This window comes from Macrotis lagotis, chromosome 1 (genome assembly GCF_037893015.1).
Source record: "Macrotis lagotis isolate mMagLag1 chromosome 1, bilby.v1.9.chrom.fasta, whole genome shotgun sequence".
Classification (NCBI taxonomy): Eukaryota; Metazoa; Chordata; class Mammalia; order Peramelemorphia; family Peramelidae; genus Macrotis; species Macrotis lagotis.
In genome coordinates this window covers 490,308,050-490,333,780 of record NC_133658.1, presented here as the reverse complement: position 1 = coordinate 490,333,780, position 25,731 = coordinate 490,308,050, and the positions used below count along the sequence as shown (strand labels likewise).

Here is a 25,731-nt window from a genome sequence, read left to right as displayed (position 1 = left end):
AGTACTGCTCAAAGAGCAGGTGAGATGGTCTAACTGAAGCAACAAGACACATTGGGAGAAGACCCAGCATATGCCGGGCACATACAGATTCTACCATCTCCTCTTAGAATCTAATGGAGATAGTTCAGGAATCTAAACTCAATGTCTTTGGAATGGAAATCCTTCTAAGCAAAGCTCCTTCAGGCTATCATTCTGGGAAGCAATCCTAACAGAGATAGAACCTGGCGAGTGGTCTTAAAAGTGCTAAAGTCAATCCATTTGAAAACTCAGAAAAGTAAGTTCATGTCACCAAAATTTTTGACATTAACAGATGTAGAACAACATAAATTAATAGGTTTTTATCAATAGAAATTACCTTAAAGAAGCCTCACCATCTGCTTTGATTCTGTAATTAAGGACCATGAAATTTTTTCCTCTGAAGTTGAATCTGCTTTCTGTGAATATTATCTTCCCTATTAAGTTTTGAGTTCCTTGAGAATAGAAACTGTTTCCCTTTTTAATTTGTATTGCTACAGTGTTTTATATATATTAAATGTTTCATAAATTCTTTATTAATCTATTGAATTAATTAAAAGTGAAGGCGATGTAAATGAGTACAATGAATAACCTTGCTGCCTGAGAAAAGATATAAGATGCATCTTTCTTATTTCTTTGCAGAGATAGAGGAAATTAAGGACATATGATACAACATATAATTTTCAACCTGGTTGATAAATTGATTAGTTTTTATGAATTCTTTCTTCCTTTATATTTTTGAATAGAGAAGAATTATATTGGTAATTAAGGTGATATAATCAAAATAAATCTATAGCTTTTTTTTAGTTGTTTAAGGCAATGAGGATTGAATAACTTGCCCAAGGTCACACAGCTAGGCAATTATTAAGTGTCTGAGGTCAAATTTGAACTCAGGTCCTCCCAACTCCAGGGTTGGTGCTCTGTCCACTGTGCTACCTAGCTGCCCCAAATCTTTATACTTAATTAAACAGAAAAGGTATTTTGCTAAACCAGGGATATGGACAAAAATGCAATTCTCTTCTCCAAAGGACTAACATTCCACTAGTAATCAACAATAAATTTTCTTGGAGATCTTAACATTTTGAATTCTTTTATCTTTTGTAAAAGTGTCTTCTATACTACCATGAATACTTTTTTCTATAATATAGCTTATTTTAACATTCATTTAAAAAAATTTGAGTTCCAAATTACCTTCCTCTGGACCTTCCCCTTCCACACCTATTGAGAAGGCAAACAATATACCTTGCATAATTTTTCTTGTGTCACTAAAATGTTCTCAACTGAGTTTAAACAAAAGTCTTCCTATATTATTTTATCTTTATTTGAATTTGAGTCCAACTTTGAGACTATATTAAAAGAGCATAAGGTTTGGCAACTTCTGCAAGACTCACCTGACTTCAAGTGTGGTTGCAGTAATAGACCAAATCTACTAAACACAAGATGAGTTTAGTTAAGTCCTTAACTATGTAGTGATTCACCATCAGTGTGATGAACATTAGGTAAAGAAATTCATTGACTATGATAGTTCACAAAACACATTGAAAATATTCCTCAGAGCCTTGTTACCCCCTTTTACTTGTCAGTGTTGCAGAAAAGGGATAGAAGATGCTAAGAATCAGACTTTTAAGACTATATTTAAACGTTGATTTAATTATTGGTATTATTATTTTTTTAGATTTTTTTTTTGCAGGGCAAATGGGGTTAAGTGGCTCGCCCAAGGCCACACAGCTAGGTAATTATTGAGTGTCTGAGGCCAGATTTGAACTCAGGTACTCCTGACTCCAGGGCTGGTACTCTATCCACTGTGCCACCTAGCTGCCCCTAATCATTGGTATTATTAATCTATCCAATGATGAAGCTATTTTCTTTTAACTACTACAAGATCCAGAACTTGGAATATCATTGATTTCTACTGTTGGTTAACAGAAATTTCCAAATGGATAAACTTCAAATACATTAGCCTTTCCCTGTAAAAAGAACTTTGCAACTTCACTCACTTACCTTAGTAAATCGGTTAATGATCTGGCCAATGGGATGGGTTTCAAAGAACTGGAATGGAAGATGCATCACATTGTCCAGCATCTGATGATGTAATGTTTTAGAAGCAGCAAAGGCTCCATTGGTTATTGTATAAGTTCCAAAACAGACCAAAAAACCTGTAAAATAATTAGTTAGACGAAATCTCTTCATCTGTTGAGGAAATATCACATATTTATATTAAGCAAGGGGCAATTTTATGTTCAAAGAAATGTTTATGGTAGACATTTCTTTTTCAGGCTGGGCATTTGATTAAGATGATGTATTTGGATAAAACAAAATATAAAGTGATTGGTAGATGATTTATTGGAAATAAGTACAGTCCTCATTTTTTATAATTTACAATTATTTATTTATTATTTTATTTTTCTCAATTACTTTTTGTAAATTTTGAGTTCCAAAGTCTCTCCATTCCTCGTTCACTAATCCCCCTTATTGAGAGGGCAAACAATTTGATATATGTTATGCATGTGTAGTTATGCAAAAATATTTCCATATTAGCCATATTGTAAAAGAAAACACAAACCAAAAAGAAAAAACCCAAGTAAAATAAAGAAAGTATAAAAGTATGCTTCTATCTGTGTTCAAACACCAGTTCTTTTCCTGGAGATGGATAGTTTTTCATTATCAGTCTTTTAGAGTTGTCTTGGGTAATTGTATTACTATTCACGCTTAATTAAGTTACAATATTGCTATTACTTTGTACACAGTATGTTTCAATTTACATCAGCTCATGTAAGTCTTTCTATGTTTTTTCTGAGAGCTTCCTATTCATCATTTCTTATAACACAATAGTATTCCATCACAGTTACATACCACAGTTTGTTCAGTCATTCCCCAATTGATAGGTACCCCCCTCAATTTCAATTCTTTGCCACCAAGAAAGAGATACTAAAATTATTTTTATGTATAAATAGGTCCTTGTCTTTTTATTATCTCTTTATGGATACGTTTCTATAGTGGTATTGCTAAGTCAAAGAGTATATACATAGTTTTATAGCCCTTTGGGCATAGTTCCAAATTGCTTTACAGAATTGTTGAATTAGTTTACAACTTCACCAAAAGTACATTAATTTCTTAATCCTCCCCCCAACATTTGTCTTTGTTAGGTAGTACTTTATCACTGTTTTAATTTGCATTTCTCCAATCAATTATGCCTATAGATAACTAATTATTTCATCTATAAACTAACTATTCTTATCTTTTGATCATTCATCAATTGATGAATGGATCTTATTTTTATAAATTTGACTGATTTCTCCATATATTTGAAAAATGAAGCACTTATCATAGAAACTTATTTCAAAAATTTTTCATTCTCAAGATTGTTAACTGTATTTCCTCCATCTTTCACCCCTTCCCCATTTATTCTATTCACCATCCTATCATCTTGTCCCTCCTCAAGAGTTTTACTCTTGACTATTCCCTCCCAATTTGTCCTCCCCTCTATTATCTCCATTCTCCTTTTATTCCTTTCCCCTTTTACTTTACTGTAAAGTGAAATAGATTTCTATACCCAATTAAGTGTGTTCCTTATTCTCTCTTTGAATGAGTTCTGATGAGAGCAAAGTTTACAGGCTAACCCCACTACTTCCTCCATCTTCCTTTTTGCTGCAAAAGCTTTTTCTTTCCTGTTTTTTGCGAGAGAATTTACTCCATCATTCCTCTTTCTCACCTCTTAATTGTATTCAACTGACACTCGTCTGTCTATCTCTCTCTCTCTCCACATACACACAAACACGCACACATACACACACTTCTTAAAAATGCACTAAAATGAGAGTTCTTATGAATCACAAGTATCATCTTATCATATAGGAATGTAAATAGTTTAACCTTAATAAGTCCCTTATGATTTCTCTTTCCTGTTTACCTTTTCATGATTCTCTTGAGTTTTATATTTGAAAGTCAAATTTTCTATTCAGCTCTGCTGTTTTCATCAAGATTACTTGAAAATTCTGTTTCATTGAATTTCAATTCCGCCCCCCGCCACGAAAGATTATACTCAGTTTTGCTGTGGAGGTTATTGTAGGTTGTAATTCTAGCTCCTTTGCTTATTATCATATTTCAAATTCACTAATCTTTTAATTTAGAAGCTGCTAAATCTTTTATTATCCTGACTATGATTCCAAGGTGTTTGAATTGTTTCTTTTTGGTTGCTTGAAATATTTTCTACTTGACCAAGGTGCTTTGGTATTTGTCTGTAATCTTTCTAGTTGTTTTTATTTTGGAATCTCAGGAGATGATCAGAGTAATATTTTAACTTCTACTTTAGACAATACATGATCTTTTATTATTATCACTTTCAGGTAGACCAATAATTTTTAAATAATCTATCCTGAATCTGTTTTCCAGCTCATTTTTCATTCTTTTGGTTTTACTTCATTGTTTCTTGATTTCTCAAAAAGTTATTAGCTTTCATTTGTTTAATTCTAGTTTTTAAGGAATTAGTTTCTTCAATGAACTTTTCTATCTCCTTTTACATTTTATCAATTGTACATTTTAAAGAATTATTTTTCTTCAGTAAACTTTTGTATCTCTTTTTCTATTTGGCCAACTTCACTTTTTAAGGAGTTCTCTTCAATGAGCTTTTGTATATCTTTTTTCCCATGTGATCAATTTTTCTTTTAAGGCATTCTTCTCATTGACTTTTTTGTACTTCTTTTACTGTTTAACCTTGTCTCTTTTTAAGGTGATTATTTTTCAGCATTGTGTGTCTGTGTGTGTGTGTGTATGTGTGTGTTCTTTACCAAGCTGTTGATCCTTTTCTCATGATTTTTTTTTTGCATCACTCTCATTTCTCCTTTTCCCTCAATCACTCTTATTTTATTTTCAAAATCCTTTTTGAGCTTTTCCATGGCCTGAGCCCAATTTGTATTTTTTGGAGATTTTATATAAGAGTTTTGACTACATTATCTTCTTCTAAATGTGTGTTTTGATCTTTGGTGCCACCATAGTAACTTTCTTTGGTCAGAGGTTTTTTTCCCCCCTGCTTACTCCTTTTCCCAGTCTATAACTTCATTTTAACTCCTTTTTAAAATGGGGTTCTACTTCCAAGGTGGATTTTCTGGGGATTTATGCAACTGTTTCAGATATATTTCTAGGAACCTAAAGTTTTCAGTTTTTCAAAAGTGTTATGATGAAAGGAGAGATGTGTTTACTACTCTCTCTGTCCTGTGTTCTTTTGTCTATAAGCAACCACAAGAATTCTTTTCTGCCTTGGACTGTGATGAGAGGCTACACAACATTGAGGCCACAAACTTTTCTTGCTCTGAGATTGTGACCCAGATCTGATGGGCAAAGCAACAGAATCCAGCCTCAGTGCTTAAAGAGACCCCTGTAATCTCCTTCTGACCAGTTAGCTCACTTCTCCCCCCCACTTTATTTGAGTCAGAACTGTGGAAGTAGCTTCTGTAGCTCCTAATAGATACAGTGGCTCCCAAGGCTGGCTTCTGGTTTGCTAGCATTTGCTAGGGTCCACTCTGTGGTAGTGTAAGACAGTCCATGCTGGACCGTGCTCCACTCTCCCTCTGATGTGTTGGACTTTTATTGCCAACTTTCTATACTATCTTGGCTGGAAAAATATTTCACTCCCTTCTTTTGTGGATTCTGTCATTCCATAACTTGCTTTAGGGTATTATTATTTAAAGATGTTTGGAGGGGATTTGGGGAGAGCTCAGGTGAGTACCTGCCTTTCCTGACTAACATCATTATCTTAGGATCACAGAATTTGGAACTAGATGATGTTTAGATGTAATGCAATTCAACTTCTTAATTTTACAGTTGAAGAGACAGGCCCATAAAATTAGTATGTAATTTAAGCATAGTTCATAGGATCATGAATTTGGAGCCACAAGGGCCCTTCAAAGTCACTGAATTCATGAGGAAATGGGAGAAGAAAGATTCAATAACTTGTCCAGGATGGCACAGCTGAAAAATAGCAGGTTTTCTTGACTACCAAGTCCAGTCCTCTGAATCCAAATAAAATAGTGTTTTTTAATATTATATCAATAATTTACTTACAGAATATTCATCACTTTTTCTGGTTCTGGAATTAACTTTGCCTACCCTGAATTAGGACTGAACTGATTTTTCTGATTATTATCTCTCAGCTCAGCATCAAACATTCTTACTCAGGTCCATCCCTTCATTTCAGCATCTCAAAAATTCCAGGTTTCTTCTGTCTTGCTCTCAAACTTAAAAACAATCATTTGAACTTTTATGATTAGACACAATCTGATCTCACTTACTATCCTCTGATTGCTCCACCCTTAGTATAGTAATTCACTCAAGACCTAGCTACTTAATTATGGTAGATTTCCCCAACATCTAGGATCATGACTTATAGCTTTTCCAGATTGAAAATTTCATTAGATGCCCAAACTATAAGTCATATTATAAAATATGATCAACTTGGCTCTTTGAGGTAGTCTGGGATAATGTTAGATGAAGGATCTGACAAGTAATATGGCCCCCAAAAGAAGGCAAAATGAGAAAAGAAAAACAAAGATCAACATGCATTCTTTTCATCTTTTAAGCCACATATTCTCTCTTTGTTATATAGAATTGATGCATATAAATGCCACAAAATCCATAAAAACTATTAGATCACCTTTCATTAAGATAGTTTAGCAGAAAATCATATACTTCAAGCAAGAAGAAATAAGTAAAAAGAAAACCATTCCCATATATTCCTACCTTGTATTAATCCTAATATTCCATAGACATTAAGTTTATTGTTTCTTAATTGTTTCCATTCCTTGGTATCTTTAACTTGTTTGGCTTCTTTAGTCCAGGTGCTTAGCCATAGATTTTGTCCTATGCTTACTAAATTCTGACCTAGGTAAGTAGCAAAACATAGCCACATCCAGAACAATCCAAAGGCTTGTAGGTATTTCACAATGCTGGAAAATTTTACCTAAATGCAAAGTGGCCACAAAAGTGTAGTTATTAAAAGGAGATTTCAAGTTCATGGACTACCAACTGTTAAAATATGCATTAGTACCAATTAAAAATTTAGAACTAGTTAATAGAACGTAATTTTTCCAAATTATTATTGAAATATCTATAAATTCAATATAGTTAATTTCATTTGAATAATGAAATCATAATTGTAACAGATTAGAAATTTGTGAAAACTATGAAGCTTTTAATAAAATGCATAATCTAATAAATGTAATTTAATAAAAATATAGCAGTGCTTACGCCACCAGTTGGGATTTTTTCTTTCTTCATAGAAAATGGTTTTTCTTGATCCAAAGTGAGGCTGAAAAAAATGTGGGTTTATTTTTAGTTTCTTTATCTTTAATATAATATCCCACATGATATTTTATATTACAGATTACCAAAAAGTTGCTCCTCAGTGTTTGAATACCAGCTTAAGCTAGTAGCAGTAGGAATGAAGATTAAAGACAAAAACAATAACCAGAAACATAAACTCATTTTAAAATCTGTGCAAAATTTTACATTAAATCTCTTCTTTAATACTTCATTGTGGAAAAGAGATAATTCTGAGTTCTTGAAGATTATGCCAGTAGAATGAATGTGTAATAGCTTTATGTTTGACCTTTGTGACATATTTTAACTGTTGTCTGAGAATTAATTGAGCTATGTATTAAAATAATTATTACCTAAAAGGTGATATATTTTACTGGCCATGGAATGCGTGGAACACACATATACATATTAAAATAGTTTTTAGACTATGTAAAAGCAATGAACTGTTGATATTCTCAATATGCTATCTAAAGTCCAATGACTAACCAGTTGACAAACTAGTAAAATAACATAATTCTATATACTGACATTCTTGATATAAAAGGAAATAGAAGAAAAAAATCAAAGATAAATGAGAAATGGTTGCCAAATTTTCAGAGTGAGGAGCTAACAGAGTTGGTTTTATTGCACTGAAAAAGGCAATAAGAAAGAATAGGCTAGAAGCTGTTTGAAAGTCAGGATTATGTTATATTTTTAGGCAGGGGAAAAAAGTAATTAGGAAAATGCAATTTGAATTATGTATCTGTTTTCTCATTTCTACAAAATCTTTATAGAAATAATTTAATAATGTTTGTCCTTCATTTTTGAAGAAGACCGTGGTGATGTCATGACAAGCATGTGAATTAGATTTGAGTGAGGGAGTGCTGTGCTAAGTCATCGGCCTCACTTTTCACCTCCAGAGCCATCTGGTTCCAGTGGCCAGATATGAATCAGGACTACTGGAGATGGTCCTGGATGCAGGGAAATCAGGACTTGCTCAAGATCATACAGCTAGTAAGTGGCAAGTGTCTGAGTCCAGATTCAAACTCCTGTCCTCCTGAATCCAAGGGTAGTGTTTTATCCACTGTACCACTTGGCTGCCCCAAATAAACATTGTTTAGTAAATAGGACACTGGGCTATGAGATGAGAAGGTCTGAGTACAAATGTTACTTTTGATAGTTTGTGACAGAGTTACAACTTGAATGTGCCTCAGGCAACACTCTGTACTTACCTAATAAGTTAAAGGGAGGTTGTGATTAATATCCATTGAAAAAATAAATGAACGAATGAAAAAATATTGCACTTATTTTGTGACTAGCACAATAATATTCTCTGTTCTTGAGGAGCTCAAATTTTAATAAGAGAAGATATTACAGTCAACCTCAGGGTGAGTGACAAGGTCCAGTGATCCTAGCATAAGGATCAGGGCAAAAGGAAATATTAGAGAAATTTCTCAGACAGAGAGTTTCTTATTTTGATAAAAATCAAGGATCCTTCAAATGTTTGCATATGAATGGCAATCCTGATGAAATTAAGTGAAGAAAACAGGCAGATTTTTCAGAAGTTTTTTAAATTTTATTTTATTTAAGGCAATGGGGTTAATGTGACATGCCCAAGTCATACAGCTAGGTAATTATTAAGTATTTGAGGCTGAATTTGAACTCAGGTCCTCCTGACTCCAGGGCTGGTGCTCTATCCATTGGGCCATCTAGCTGCCCCCAGAGTTTTTTAAAACAAACTTTCATAGTCATTTTATGGTCACTCAGTTGACTGAAATCTATTGAACATATAAGATCTCACTTTACTTGTTGTCTTATTGTTTGATGACTAATGAAAGCACTTCAAAAGAGACAACTTTATAAGACAAATTTATGATTATCTATATCTTGAGGAATAATATGAGTCTGTAGAATGATGCTACTATATAAATTTGAAAAGCAAACTCCAATTATCAGTACAATAGTTAAATATTTTATTGTAAACAATGAATTGCTTTGCTAGAGATTTTAATGTAATAGTTATATGATGATACTACTGTTTTACTGTCATATATGTAGGACCTTTAATAAATCATAAGCTAAGTTATAAGTAATTGATCAGCAAATATTTATATTTCAGTGTCTATTTTATTACATTGAACACATTTTAAGTAAACAACACATATCTCTTTTGAAGAGATTATGACTGTACATGAACAAGCAGTTTTCAGATAAAGAAATTAAAGCTAACTATAGTCATGTGGAAAAAATGTTCTAAATCACTATTTTTTAGAGAAAAGGAGATTCAACAGTCCTGAGATATTACTTCATACCTACCAGATAGACTAATATGTCAAAAAAGAAAATTATGAATTCTGGAGAATATATTGGTAAATTGGGTCACAAATGCATAACTGGTAGAGTTGTGAACTGATCTGTTTTGGAGAGCAATTTGAAACTACTGAATTTCCCCAGAAAATAAACCCTAGCATGATTTTTTTTCCAGGAAGTTAGTAATATAAGCCTTACCCCCAAAATAATCCCCAGTTAAGATCATCAGTCAGATGCACATTTAGTATGCCCATTGCAGCACTCGATGAATGTATTGAATTATAAAATATTGATATATAATGAAATATTAACAAATATATTGACATTGATGCTTAAAATAAATAATATTAAATAAATATTATTTGTAATATATAAAATTATGATAGATATAAAATATATTAATACATAAAATTATAATGAAGTGCCAAGCAGGCACCTTTGGATGAGAAGTAAATGCCTATGAAAATAGATGAATTCGGAAACTTATTGCCAAATGACCAATCAGAGTATAGCCACAATATACGAATAATGTGTGTACTTTTGATAACCTGTGAATGGAAAAAAGTTTCACTTCCAATCATCACTAAGGCAGGGAAAAAAAGATTGAATGTGTCTTAGGCATTTATGTTATTGAAACTGAAAAAGTTTGGTATACACAAGCAACTAGAAGGAAATGGATTGATTTATTACTGTTACTTGTTTTGCGAGCAACCAAAGAAATCTGATTGTCTGGGTATCATCCAGCATTCATTGTGCTAAAGACATGAAGAACTTTCTTGCATAGAGAAGAATAGATCAAATAATGACACCTGCAGGTATGATGCCTATCTCTAGACATTTCCTGAAAATAAGCCCAAATTTGTCTTTTGAAGAAAAAAGACCCAGTGATCTTTTTATCAGAAATATACAATACCACTACTTGGTCTAGTGGTGAGATTCAGCAAGTTCATGCTGGTTTGGCAGAACTGATTGCTTAATTTATGTGGAGTTCTGCAAATCTGTTGTTAAGATGACACTTGCACTCTCTAAGGTGAGCCCCTGGGAAGTTGCCCAATGCGGAAATCACAAATATACATTCCTTACTCTTTTTTAATGTTCATCAGCACAGTAGTGTTTTCTAAGCCCCATAATGTTCATTCTGTCCATAGGTGAAAAAAATTAACAGAACTATTTTTGTAATATTTATTCATTTCTTAAAATTCATTATATCGGGGTGGCTAGGTGGCACAGTGGATGGAGCACCAGCTTGGAGTAAGGAGTACCTGAGTTCAAATCTGGCCTCAGACACTTAATAATGGTGTGGTCTTGGGCAAGCCACTTAACCCCATTGCCTTGCAAAAACTAAAAATTCATTATATCTTTAATGAAATATTACATTTTAATTCCTCATTTTTGTTACTTTGGTAAACAAACATTTAACTGTAAAGAGAAAAAGTGCCAAATGACCAGGGGTGTCTTGTTTATGTTTTGTGTTCCACCCAAAATTCCCAGAGATATTATGAGTGTGCTGGTGTTCCCTGAACAACGAAACCTATAGAAAGTTGGACATAATAAATCAGTAGAAATAAAGATTTCAAAGATTTCCTTATTGTCCATTTTGGAAGCCATGGAATTAGAAGAAAAAAGAGTTATAATAGGTAGAATGAGTTGTGGTTCTGCATAGGTTCCAATGTTGACTGCTGAGTTCATGCAGCTACTTTTACTTCATAAGGATATGTTTGCTCACTGTGAGTAATGTAACATAATCTAGTTTTGTGTACCTCTTTTATTGTCATTATTTGAATATTAAATCAATGAAATATTAACATACCTTTTGGTAAATCTTTTTTTTGTATACTTAAAAGGGTCATTAGGGCACAGAACCAGCTATTAATTTATTTGAACCCCATTACTGTCTATATGCCAAAGAGATAATAAAAAAGGAAAAGGACCCACATGTATAAAAATAATTACAGAAATTCTTTTTGTAGTAGCAAAGAAATGGAAATACAGGGAATACCCATCAAATGGAGAATGACTGAAAAAGTTGGGTTATATGAATGTAATGAAAAACTACTGTGCTATAAGAAATGATTAACCATTATATTTCAGAAAACTTGGAAAGACTATATGTCCTGATGCTTAGTGAGATGAGTAGAAGCAGGAAAACGTACACATTAACATATACATAGTGCAATGATCAACTAGGATGGATTTAGCTCTTTTCAAAAATACAATTAACCAAGACAATTCCAAAAGACTCATGATGGAAAATGCTATCTACATTCAGAGAAAGAACTATGGTTTCTGAATGCAGATCAAAGCATACTATTTTCACTTTTTTTGTTTTTTCCATAGTTTTCCATAGTTTTTCCCTTTTGTTCACAAGTATTAAAAATGAAAAGGGTGAATAAATCACTAATAAAGACAAAATCAAAGTTATATGTCAATAAAGAAAAAAATGAATTGGAAAAATATTTACAAAAATATAAACTACCTAAATTTGCAGAAAAGAAAATATGATATCTAAATAGTCCTATTTTATAAAAAGAAATTGAATAAGCCATAAATGAACTTCCTAAAAGAAAGCCAGCAGAACTAGATGAATTGCAAGTAAATTCTATCAGTCATTTAAGGATCAGCTAATTTCAAAATTAAATAAATTATTTAGAATAATAGTTAAGAAGGGATTCTACCAAACTCCTTTTATGAAACAAATATGATATTGATACATAAACCAGGGAGGGTAAAACTAGAGAAAGAAAATCATAGACTAATTTATTAGTGAATATGTATACAAAAATCCTAAATTAAATATTGGCTAAAAGTTTACAATATAATACAACTTTTATCAAAATAAGGTCAAAATAAATATATTACATAGATATAAAGAGATATTCCAAGAAAACTTGAAGATAAAAAAGATGAATATTTTAATGTAAAATTTAATAATATAAAAGATGAGTAATTTATGAAAAAGCAAGGTAAGAGCTGTGTGAGGTATAAAATGGAAAATTTTAATTACATTAAATTAAAAAGGGTTTGTACAAATAAATGTAGTCAAGATCAAAAGGAAAGCAGAAAATTAGAAAAATGTATAATCAGTTTCTTAGATAACCCAAAAATATAAAGAACTGTGTCAAATCTGTAAGAATATGAGTCATTCTCCAAGTGATAAGTGGTAAAGGAATATGAACAGTTTTTGGAAAAAATCAAAACAATTTATAGACATATAAAAGAATGACATAAATATTGATTTGAGAAAATACAAATTAAAACAATCATGAGCTATCATTTTTATACCTATCAGACTGGCTAAAATGACTGAAGGGGAAAGTAAAAAATAGTGGAGATGATATGGCAAAATTGGGATACTAACTCACTGGTGATATACTCATGACCTGATTCAACTATTCTGGAAAAAATTGGAATTTTATTGAGAATTATTAAACTGTGTATATCTTTTGACCCAGCAATACCACTACATCTATTTCCAAAGTTGATTAAGGGAAAAGGAAAAGAATCTATATTTCTAAAATATTTATAGCAGTTCACTTTGTGGAGCAAAGAACTGGAAATTTCAGGAATGCCTATCAATTGAGGAATGACTGAACAAACTTTGGTTTGAAAAGGAGTTCCAGCCTTCTGGGAACAGCCAGTGGGGAGCCTGGGTTCCTGGGAGCATGGGCTCCTGGCAGCAGAAATAATTTCCTGACCTGCCAACACAGGGAACACCAAGCACAGCTTGGAAGATCAATGGTGAAACCTCTGCAGAGTGATGTGAAGCCCAGGCCAGCATAGCTCTCCTCAATGCAGCTGTGGCCATCAGCACACCCCTGATCCAGGAAAGGAAGCATACACACAGAACCGCCCAGCAGGGAGCCACCTGGCAGCTGCTTCCAGAGAGCTCAGCCCAAGGAAGGTAAGGGGATGAGGGGAGACTGTAAAGGTCTCTCCTCTGTTCCTGGGACAGAACACTTGTGCTTTGTCAATATTCAAATACTAGTTACAGTCTGGGACCCCCCCACACACCATTGCCATACAGCAGGGACCCTCCTCAGAGTTTCAGGACAGAGGGGAGGGTTTATGGTCATCCATAGACCAAAGCACAGGCCAAGAGTACTATCAGAGCCTCTCTTAAGACCTTGAAGGAACTGAGGTCCTTGTAGGGGTGTCCCAATAATACTCAAAAGCTCAGGAAGCACCCCTAAAACCAGGGTACAACCAGGAAATGAGTAAAACAGAAAAAAAAAGATCCTGACCATAGACAGTTATTTTGGTCTTATGGATGAGCAAAATACAGAAGGTGAGAAAGTCCAAGTTTCTGCACCTAAAGCCTCCAAGAAAAATAGGAGTTGGGCTCAGGCTATGATAAGAGCTCAAAAAATATCTTGAAAATCAAGTAAGAGAGGTAGAGGAAAAATTGGGAAGAAAAATGAGAGGGATGCAGGAAAAACATGAAAACCAAGACAGAAATTTAGTCAAGGAGATCTAAAAAATGCTGAAGAAAATAACATGTTAAAAAATAGTTTGGGTCAAATGGAAAAAAGCAGTCCAAAAAGTTAATGTGGAGAATTATGCCTTAAAAAGCAGAATTGGCCAGATGCAAAAGCAGATAAGAAACCTCTCTGAGGAAAAACAACTCCTTCAAATGTAGAATGGAGATAAAGGAAGCTGATGACTTTGTAAGGAATCAAGACAATAATTCAATGCCAAAAGAATGAAAATCTAGAAGAAAACATAGAATATCTAATTGCAAAAGCAAGTGACCTGGAAAACAGATCCAGAAGTGAGAATTTAAAAGTTATTGGGCTACCTGAAAGTGATGATCAGGAAAAAAGCCTTAACTTTTTCTTTAGGTTTTTTCAAGGCAAATGGGGTTAAGTGGCTTGCCCAAGGCCATATAGCTAGGTAATTATTAAGTATCTGAGGCCAGATTTGAACTCAGGTACTCCTGACTCCAGGGCCGGTGCTCTATCCACTGCGTCACCTAGCCTCCCCCCTTAACTTAATTTTTTAAAAATTTAGAAATTGAGAGAATCCACTGATCTCCTCCTGAAAGAGATAAAAATAACCTCTAGGAATATTCCAGAACTCCCAAGTCAAAGAGAAAATATTACAAGCAGTCAGAAAGAAACAATTCAAATATGGTACTACAGTCAGGATCACACGGGACTTAGCAGCAGCTACATTAAGGGCTCAGAGGGCTTGGAACAAAATATTCCAGAAGGAAAAAGAGCTTGGAATGCAACCGAGAATCAAGTACCCAGCAAAACTGTTCATCCTCTTTTGGGGGAAAAGATGGACTTTCACTGAAACTGGGAAATTTCAAATGTTCCTGTTGAAATGACCAAAGCTGAACAGAAATTTTGATCTTTAAGTACAGAACTCAGGTAAAGAATAAAGAAGGTGGATGAGAAAGGTAAATTATGAGGGACTTAATGATGACGAATTGCATGTATTCCTACATGGAAAGATGATAAGATAATGCTCATATGAACCTTCTTGTTCATTAAAGCAGTTAGAAGGAGCTTTTATAGCCCAGACACAGGACAGAGCTGGATTTGAATATACTAATATATTGTAAAAATGGAGTCAGTGGGCGAAAAGGAAATGTATTGGGAGAAAGGGAAAGGAGTGGTAGAATAGACTGACATTTCATGTAAAAGAGTCAAGAAATAGCTTTTTGCAATGGTATGAAAGGGGGGAAGGTGAGGAGGAATGAGGGTGCCTACATTCTCATCAAAAATGGCTCGGAGAGGAAACAACACACATAATTAATAGGTTATAGAAATCTAGAAGCAAAAGGAGAGAAAGGGGACAGGGGGAGGGGAGATCAGGGGAGAGGATAGTCAAATTTAACAAGTGGGTGACATTGGGTGACTTTTTCTGGGACCACAGGGCTGGGTGGTTGCTGGGTCTCTGGGGAAGGATGTGGGCTTGGGGCCCCCTGGCCCCAGGGCCAGTGCTCTGTTTGCTGCAGCACTCAGATGCCCCATAGCGCCCATTTGAAGAGGGACAGAGTGAAAGAAGAGAGAAAATATAATAAATGGTAGTGGGGAGGAATGGATGGATTGCAATCAGCAAAAGCAACTGTGGAAAAATATGGAAGTAACTTCTCTGATAGACTTATGATATAGAATGTGATCCACCCCGGAGACAGAGCTGATGGTATCTGAACACAGACTGAAACACATCTTTTTTTTTTCTCATTCTTACACTTTATTCCTTGTGAGGATTTTTATTTTTGAGGAGGGGATTATGTTTACTGTTACAACAAGACTATTTTAGTAATGTGTACGTAAATTAAAAAAACAAATGATGAGCTCAGTAATCACAGAAAAACATGGATAAACTTAAATGAAATAAGGATGAGCAAAATGAACAGAACCAAGAGAATGTTGTATATAGTAGTAGAAATATTGTTTTAAGAATTTAAGAAAATTATTTTAAGAAGAAATGACTAAATCATTTTCACTATTATAAATACTCCCCCAAAGTATAAATACTCCCCCCTGCAAAGAATGTATGAAAAAAGATGCTACCTGTATCCAAAGGAAAAAAAATTGATAAACAGAAGTATTTATAGAATTATTTTACATATTTTATATACATATTTTTGTTTAATGGTAGCCATTTTTAGGATGGGATGGTGGAGGGGGATAAAAGGAAACATGATTATCTTCTTATTACACTAAAGCAACAGTGGTCATTGGCAACTCCTCTGGGTATCTAAATAGCTATTTTTTTAAGGTTTTTTTTTGCAAGGCAAATGGAGTTAAGTGGCTTGCCCAAGGCCACACAGTTGGGCAATTATTAAGTGTCTGAGGATTTGAACTCAGGTACTCCTGACTCCAGGGCCGGTGCTCTATCCACTGCGCCACCTAGCTGCCCCTCAATAGCTTTTTTCAAAGGACCTTGCAGCTTATTTCTTGGTGTGAGGAAGGGAAAAGAAAAGATATCCTACGAACTGTCTGCTTGACCCGACTGTCCCACTCTGCATTCGAAACACCAAAAAAATATATAAAAACATTTTTGAAGATCATTTCACTCACTATTAGTACAAAGAATTAGAGCACATTTATGAACAACACAGAATTCATGAGATCTGAAAGACCAACAGCTTTTGTTGCAAGAGAATTCAGAAGATATCACATCCAAATAGCTTTCCTTAGTGAAACAAAGCTGGCAAATGAAAATCAGATTACCAAAGTTGGGACTGGGTATGTGATTTTCTAGAGTAACTGTAGTGAAGGGAAGCACCATGAAGTTGATGTAGATTTTGTAAAGAACACTAAGCCTATGAACAAATTTTTATGTCAACCAAAAGGAGTGAATGACAGACATGATAATGTGAATGCCACTTGCAGGAAAGTGACACAGTGTCACTATCAATCATCATGCTTCCACCATGATGAACTTTGATGAGGTTGAAGAAAAATTTTAAGAAAACCTGGAGGTCCTTATCATCAATGTAATGAAAGACAACAAGTTTATAATTCTGAATGTCTTTAATACAAAAAGAGGTATAGACTGCCAGTGAGTCCTTGGAATGAGTGGAGTTGGAAATAGGAACAGTAATGGTTGCTTACTACTGAAGATTTGTATGTCTCATGACCTTCTCAACAACAACATTGTCTTCTGTTTACATAAATACAATAAAATTTCATGTTTGCACCCTTGCGGGAAATATTGATATTTCATAGACTATCTCATTGTAAGGAGAAGAGACAAACAGGATGTGAGAATGACAAAGGTGAGGTGTGGCACTAAATATTCATATAAAAAAATAGTGGTCCCAGGATAAGACAATACCAGAAGACAATGTCACCAGATTAGAGAATTTCTCCAAGCAGGAACAGTTTGTTATTAAATTGAAAGGAAAGCTGAGCCAACATATGATTAGCCACAGTGCAGTTGAAAAGGATGGGGAAGCCTTCAGAGAACTGGTATACAGCACTATATTTACTCATCTGGGCCAGAACGCACACAAAAATCAAGATTGCTTTGATGAAAATGATGAGGAAATTCAGAAGTTGCTACTTGGATATAAGAACACCCCATAGTTTACAGTAGGATAATTCATCTGTCTCTAAAAAGGCAGTGTTTAACTACATCAAAAATAAAGTGCAGGACAAGAAGGGATCAAGTCTTAGGAGCTCTCTGATAAAATTCATCAGCTAAGGACTCTAACTAAACTTTCAAGAGACAGAACCCACAGAGGGACACAGTGCGGCAGTTTTCCTACTCAAGGTATCCTGGAAAAGAGCAGAAAGGCACTGCTCCCTGGGATCAGAGAGGCGGCCTGCCAGAGAGGTGGCCCACCAGAGCCAAAGAACTTCAGCCCCCCGAAGGCAGCCCCAGGGTGCTGGGTGCTCCAGCTCACAGCAGGGGGGGAGTCTCCTGAGCTGCACCCCGAGGAGCACCGAAGCACCAGGCACAAAGTGGGGGAATAGCAGGGGACCTCTGCCAGAGTGAGGACCTGGAGCCCAGCCCTCAGGGCACACAGCCAGCAGCATGGTCTTTCCGCAGCCCTGATCCAGGAAACAGAAGCAGGCAGAGCCAGTAGGCAGGAGCCCCCAGGGCATGAGCCCATTGAGCTGAGGGAGGGGAGTGAAAAGAAACTGTGAACTTGGTCCTATGCCCCTGGAACAGGACTCTGGGGCTCTGACCACATTCAAATCCTGATCGCAGTCTAGGCCCCCACCCCATAGAATAGCAGCCCCCCCCCCCACCTCAGCTCCGTGGCAGAGGGAGGTGTTTATGGTCATTCACGGACCAGGAGGGAGGACAGAGCCTCACACACTGAGACCCTTGTGGGAGGGTCCCAAAAGCTCAGGAAGCACCCCAAAACCAGGCCTAGGCTGGGAAAATGAGCAAGCAAAGAAACAAAAGGAAGACTATTGAGAAATATTTTGCAAATGAGCCCAAGAAGGATCAAAATACTCAGTCTGAAGATGAGGAAGCACAAGCTCCTGCATCTAAAGACTCCAAGAAAAACAAAAATTGGGCTCAGGCTATGACAGAGCTCAAAAAAGACTTTGAAAATCAAATGAGGGAGTTGGAAGAAAAACTGGGAAAAGAAAGGAGAGAGATGCAGGAAAAACATGAAAATGAAGTCAGAAGTTTAGTCAAGGAAATCCAAAAAAATGCTGAAGAAAATAGCATGCTAAAAACCAGCTTAGGTCAAATGGATAAAACAATTCAAAAAGTTATTGAGGAGAAGAATGCTTTAAAAAGCAAAATTGGCCAGATAGAAAAAGAGATAAGAAAACTCTCTGAGGAGAACAAATCCTTCAGATAAAGAATAGAATTCAGGGAGTTTGATGAATTTAACAGAAATCAGGAATCAATACTTCAAAACAAAAAAAAATGAAAAATTAGAAGAAAATGTGAAATATCTCATTGAAAAAAACCACTGATATGGAAAACAGACTTAGGAAAGATAATTTAAAAATTATTGGAATATCTGAAAGTCATGATCAGGAAAAGAGCCTTGACATCATTTTCAAAGAATTACTACAGGAAAATTGCCCTGATATTCTAGAAGCAGAGGGCAAAATAGAAATGGAGAGAATCCGCTGATCCCCCAGAGAAAGAGATCCCAAAAAACCAACCCCTAGGAATACTATAGCCAAGTTCCAGAACTCCCAAGTCAAAGAAAAAATATTACAAGCAGCCAGAACGACACAGTTCAAATATCATAGAGCTGCAGTCAGGATCACACAGGACTTAGCAGTAGCTACACTGGAAGCTTGTAGGGCTTGGAATACAATATACCCGAAGGCAAAAGAGCTTACAATGCAGCCAAGAATGAACTACCCAGCAAGGGTAGTTCTCTTCCAGGGAAAAAGATGGACTTTCAATGAAACAGGGGAATTTCAAATGTTAATTTGGAATGGCCAGAGCTGAACAGAAGGTTTCATCTTCAGATACAGGACTCAGGTGAAGCATGGAGATTGGAGGAGAGGGGGGAAATATGAGGGACTTAATGAGGATGAACTGCATGTATTCCTGCATAGAAAAATGACACTGATAATACTCATATGAACCTTCTCAGTTAATAGAGCAGGTAGAGAGAGCTTTTATAGTTGAAGCACAGGAGAAAGCTGAATTCGAAGATAAAATATGGTGTAAAAATGGAGTCAATAGCAAAAAAGGGAAATGGAATGGGAGAAAGAAAAAGGAGAGGGGGGAATAGTCCAAGATATTTCACATAAGATTTTTTTTTATTACAATGAGCTATTGCAGTGATATGGAAGGAGGGAGGCAAGGGGGAATGAGGGAACCTTTGCTCTCATCAGAGATGGCTAGGAGAGGAAACAGCATGTATACTCAATGGGGTATAGACATCTGGAGTAAGAAGGAGCGGGGAGCAGGGGGAAGGAGTGGGGATTTGAATAAAGGAGGAGAGGATGGACCATGGGGGGAGAGTGGCCAGATATAACACATTTTCTTTCTTACTTCTTGCGAGGGGCTGGGATTGGAAGCCCTGCCCAGGACCACAGGGCCAGGTGGATTCTGGGCCTAAGGGGTGGTATGGGGCTCAGGGCTTCTTGGCCCCAGGACCAGGGATCTGTCTGCTGCTCCACTCAGCAACCCTACAGCAGAGTCAGAGTGAAAGGAGAGAGAAAATAGAGTACATGGTAGTGGAGAAATAAGAAAGGAGGGAGTTGCTATCAGCAATGGCAATGGTGGAAAAATACGGAAATAACTTTTGTGATGGACTTATCATAAAGAATGAGATCCATCCATGACAGAGTTGGTGTTGGAACAAAGACTCAAGCACATTTTTTGTTATTATTATTTGGGGGAGGGTACAGGGCAAGTGGGGCTGGATGGCCTGCCTGGGGTCACATAGAGGGGTGATCTTTGGGTGTCTGGGGCCAGATTTGGACCCAGGTGCTCCTGGCTCAAGGGCCAATGCTCTGTCTGCCACCCAGCCACCACTACTATTATTACTATTTTATTTTATTTTGGGTCTTTTTTTTCTTTCTTTTTTTTTTTTTTTGCAGGGCAGTGGGGATCGGGTGGCTTGCATGTCACACGGCTGGGTGATTGTTGGGTTTACAAGGCTGGATATGGACTCGGGTGCTCGTGGCTCCAGGGCTGGTACTTTGTCCATTGTGCCACCTGGCCATACCTACAATTATTACTATTATTTTTTTTATTTTAATTTTTTTCTCTCCACTTTACTTTTTTCATCCAAGCAAATCTATCTATATTCATGGGGGAGGAGGGGTATTTTGTTTACTTGTAAACAAGAATATTTTATTAATGTAAAAAAAACATTTGTACAAAATGAGAATAAAAAATAAATTAAAAAAAATAATAAAGTTCAGAACTTCCAGCCAAGATGGTGGAGTGAAGACAGGCACAGTTCTAAGGTCTCCTGATCTCTTCCACATCTATCACATGAAACAAACCTCTTAGAGGAAGTCCGACTCACGGAACCCAGAGAGAGAAAAGCCAGGAGAAAGAGCATCAACCTCAGGATTTGTCTCCCACTACAACTTTGGTAGAATTAGGGGAGGTGAGTATCAGACCCGGATCAGCCAGAGTAACAGCTGAATTGGAACTGGGAGTCTCAAGGCTGGAGAGTGGGACATGCTAGATCAGCGGTGGGGCTGGACGAAAGGGGCTTGGGTCCATGGGGAAGCAGAGGGGCTGGTGTTGGTGCTGATCCCCTGGAGATTGGGGAAGGGGATACAGGGAGAGGTCTGGTGCAGGAAAGTTGCGGACACCATCCCTGGGCTCCTTCAGTATGAGAAACTCTGAGCCCACGCCTCCATTGCAAGGAAGCCTCCTCCAAAACAAACAATTGCAAACTATTTCTGCCTCAGTCCCAGGTGTGTGAGCAGAAGAACCAGCCCAGCTGAGGAATGACCTCAGGCCAGGGTAAAGCCCACCATTTATTGAAGGCAAAAGAATTCAATAGTTCCAACTTCTCCCTTCCTGCAAAGGGAGAAGGCCTCCCAACCAAGGTCACAGATACTCCAGAGAGGGTAACCACCACCTCCTACTGGCCAGCCAGAGAAACTGCACTCAGTAAAGCCTTTAGTGATCCCAAGCCCAGGTGAACCAGCCCCACCCAAACTCAAGTTCTTAGCATAATGAAGAAGGGTCAGCGGCAAGGTGGATCCATAGAAAAATTCCTGGAAGGGAAAGACCCCAACTCAGAGATACCTGGAACCTCTGAGGTGAATACAATCTGGTCTCCAGCACAGACAGACGTCCTTGGAGAAATAAGGAAGGAGTTTAAAAATCAACTGGAAAATTTGGGGGAGACAATTAATACCTTGCAACAATAATTCCAATTCATATCTGGCCACTGTACCCAGATGACTCTGGAGGAGAAAGTGAGACTGGTGACCTGGAATATTACCCCCCCCCACTCAAATCCAATTCATGTACTTGTCATGACATTACCTCCCTTGGTGTTATAGTTTTCTTTGAGAGTTGGAATTAGCTTAGTGTATTTTTGGAAGTTTCCATTTTGATGTATCTTTTATGATATCTGGGCTCTTTTTTTTGTGGTTTCTAAAGTAGTCAAAATTATTTAATTAATATCTCCTTGATATGTTTTCCAGGTAAATTGTATTTATGATGAGATATTTCATATTTTCTTTGTTTTTTTTTAATTTTTTACTTTGTTTTGTAGTTTTTGATGTCTCATGGATTCATTAGTTTCCACTTGACCAATTCTATTTTTTTAAGATTTATTCTGCTCAGTAAACTTTTCTACCTTTTTTCTTTTACTTTTGTCTAATTCTGCTTCTTAAGGAGTTATTTTTATCAGTGAAACTTTCTATCTCTTTTTATATTTGGCCAACTCTGCTTTTTAACAATTTCTTTTCTTAGGGGATTTTTGCATTTAGTGAATTGTGTTTTCAAGTGTCATTTTCTTTAGTATTTCTTGTACCTCATTTACCAGTTTGTTAATTCCTCTTTCATAATTTCCTTCTATCACTCGTATTTCTTCCCCCAATTTTTCTTCCACCACTCATCTCTCTTTCTTTAGCTGTTCTAGGAATTTTTATTGAATTTGTAACTAATTTGTATTTTTCTTTGAGGCTTTGCTTGTAGCTGTTTTCACAACATTATTCTTTTCTGGGTTTGTGTATTCATCTTCTTTGTCACCATGGTAGCTTTAATGGACAAGTTCCTGTTTTTAAAATTTGCTCATTTTCCAGTCTATTTCTTGACTTTTAACTTTATTTTAAAATTTGGCTCCATTCTGGGATTCAGGGGAATTATCTTAAGCTTCAGAATTTTTTGATTTCTCTTTTAAGAGACAGTTTTAGGAGTTAGTAAGTTTTTGGTGCTTCCAAAGAGAGGAGAGTTTTAATCACTGTTCTCTTGATCTACATTTTAGACTTTATCCAGGAAGGACTCCTCCTCCCTGCATACCTGCAAGTGCTAGTGTTCACTATTCCGCCCTGAAACTCAAACCCAGAGTAATGTATTGTTAATGCAATAGTGTCCTATGTTTAGTGCAATCTCTTTCTGACCAGTTGTCTGATCCCCTTATTATTTTCAGGCTGATAAATGCCCAAATTGCTGCTGCTGCTTTCAAGGTCCTCGAATAGTGTTGCTATTGCATGAGCTCCTGACAGGTCTTCACTTCAGTATCACAAAGCATTTCACCCAGCCACTAAGAAATCTTAGAATCGGGGGCAGCTAGGTGGTGCAGTGGATAGAGCACTGGCTCGGGAGTCAGGAGTGTCTGAGTTCAAATCCGGCCTCAGACATTTAATAATTACCTAGCTGTGTGGCCTTGGGCAAGCCACTTAACCCTATTGCCTTGCAAAAAAAAAAGAAAGAAATCTTAGGGCCAAAAAATGCATCACCTCAAACTTTATTGGCTTTGCTACTCTGGAATCAACTCTGATGCATTATTTAAAATTTTTTTTGCCTTTGGTAATGGCATATGTTGGAAGAATCCCCTCATCTTGATTATTAAATTTTTTTAATTACTGAAAATTTGGGTGAATTTGATGATACAAAAGACAAATATATTTTTGCAAGTCTGTTGTAAAAATGTTAGCAATTTATATAAAAAACTAAACGAGAAATCTTTCCAAAGTACAACTTCAAAATGCGTATTATACTTAATTGACTATAACAGAGTGAATTTAGCTGTGTATCACTTTGAAAAAAATAAAATTCTAGCTTTCAAAATTCTCAAGAGACAAAAGCAAATTTAAATAATAGAACCTATAATTCTTCAAAGTGTTCAGATCACTCTAGTCCCTTCTGTTTTCTGACAGTCAAAATTGCATAGTATATTGAGATAATAATGACAGGGAACATATATTTATGAGGTACATACTTTGGTACTTTTGTGTTCAATAATTGTTTAAAGAGATAGAAGAAAGGACCTAATCCTCAAAAATCTTGTTACCTATTAAGAATGATTAAATGTATACATAAAGTATAGCTCAGAAAATAATGAGGTAAGGGAATAATGGTAAATGCACACAACAAAATTATTCTGACATCAGAAGTTCCACGTTCATGTTTTGTTTCTGTTGTTTCCTACCTGAGTAACCTCAGGAAACCTTCATCTATGTGATCTGCATCAACAACATTAGAGGGTAAAAATATAGAGCCTCTAATGTTCCTTCTAGCTATATATCAATAATACTAAGAGATAAAAGGGTAAGAATAAAGTTGCAGCCAATCCAATTAGCTTGATTTTTAACTAGGTAACATTTTACTGATGTGTCAAAAAATTAGATTTGAGTGTGAACTATGCCAGTTCTTCCTTGAATCAAAATCATGTGTAAGGTACTGAATCACAGCTAAAGCAATTTATGTAAAAGGGGAGGAAAAGTGATCTCAAAACCAGAGGGAGAGATTCAGAGTGTTTGAACTAAATAAGTTGAAGCAAGAGTGGTGGAGCTAAGATGGCAACAGAAGCCAGGAAGTTGCCTGATCTCTCCTCAGTTTCCATAAAAAAAACTTTAAATGAAGTTTCTAAATGAATTCTGGAGGAACAGAATCCCCAAAGAGATGGGGAAAAACAGTTTTCCAGTCCAAGACAACCTAGAAGTATAGAAAAGTATACTTTGGGTAAAAGGGGGAGCATAGCGCAGCCCAACAGTTCTGGGGAAGTCATTAGTAGGATCTAAACCAAAGAAAAGATTAGCAACTAGCTGCAGTCCTGATTCAGCAGGCCAACAGCACAAAAGGACTAAACCAGGACTAAACCCAGTATAGTGAACAAGGTATCAGACCCAGAGGTAATCCGTACAGAAAGCCAATGACCAGGCCCCTAGCCCCTAGCAGAAAAATTTGACAGTGGGACAGTGTTCAAGGTACAGTGACCTCTGAACCCCAGGAGTAGAGCTCAACTTTAAAAATCATGTAATAGGCTGGAAAATGAGCAAAAAATACTAATCATAGCTATAAGATGACAGGAAAAATCGAAACACGAATTCAGAAAAGGATAACAGTTTCACAACACTTCATGTGAAACCTCACAAAGAAATATAAATTGGTTTCATGTCCATAAAGTACTCTTGGAAGAGCTCAATTAAGATTGAATAATTGAATGATAGAGGTAAAAGAAAAACTGGGAAAAGAAATGAGAGTGAGCAAGAGAATCATGAAATAAGAGTCAGCAGTTTGGTAAAGGAAGAACAAAAAAATCAATTGAAGAAAACACTCCTTAATAAATAGAATTGGAATCCTAGAGAGACTTCCAGGGTAGAGCCAAGATGGCATGCTCCTGGAGTTTTTCACGACACAACATCAAATGAAGTCTCTATGCAGATATTAAAGCTACAGACCCTACCAAGAAAAGAAAGAAAAACAAGTTCTCAACTCTAGACATCATGGAGAATCTTCAGTGGAGGTCTATCTCTTTAGGGGAAAAGTGGAAATAGCGTCCATTTAGGTCGGAGAGTGGGAAAACCACTGGAGACTTCTAGTCACAGCACAGCCCACGTCCCATCAAGTAGTCTGCAGCCCAAATCCCTGTGGCTAGATAGCAATCCTAGTGCTGGCATAGCTAGCAAGCAGGCCAAAAGGGGAGGTTCCAACCCCAGAAAAGTCTGAATTGGGGTAACAGACAAGACTGGCAACATAGGTAAAGCCTGGAATAAAGGAAGAAGCTAACTTGTGCATCGG

The 25,731-nt window shown here is 36.2% G+C and overlaps 1 protein-coding gene across 3 annotated transcripts in view; it reads right to left on the bottom strand.

Moving 5' to 3' along the window:
- LOC141506754 (multidrug resistance-associated protein 1-like) overlaps positions 1 to 25,731 on the bottom strand; it is a 132,095-nt gene that overhangs the window by 38,520 nt on the left and 67,844 nt on the right. For all 3 annotated transcript variants that reach the window (XM_074213815.1, XM_074213814.1, XM_074213816.1), the window contains 3 exons: positions 7,258 to 7,318; positions 6,751 to 6,970; positions 2,017 to 2,171 (listed from right to left, as the gene is read on the bottom strand). In XM_074213815.1, the coding sequence (XP_074069916.1) occupies positions 2,017 to 2,171; positions 6,751 to 6,970; positions 7,258 to 7,318 (436 nt within the window). The remainder of the gene's footprint in view (positions 1 to 2,016; positions 2,172 to 6,750; positions 6,971 to 7,257; positions 7,319 to 25,731) is intronic.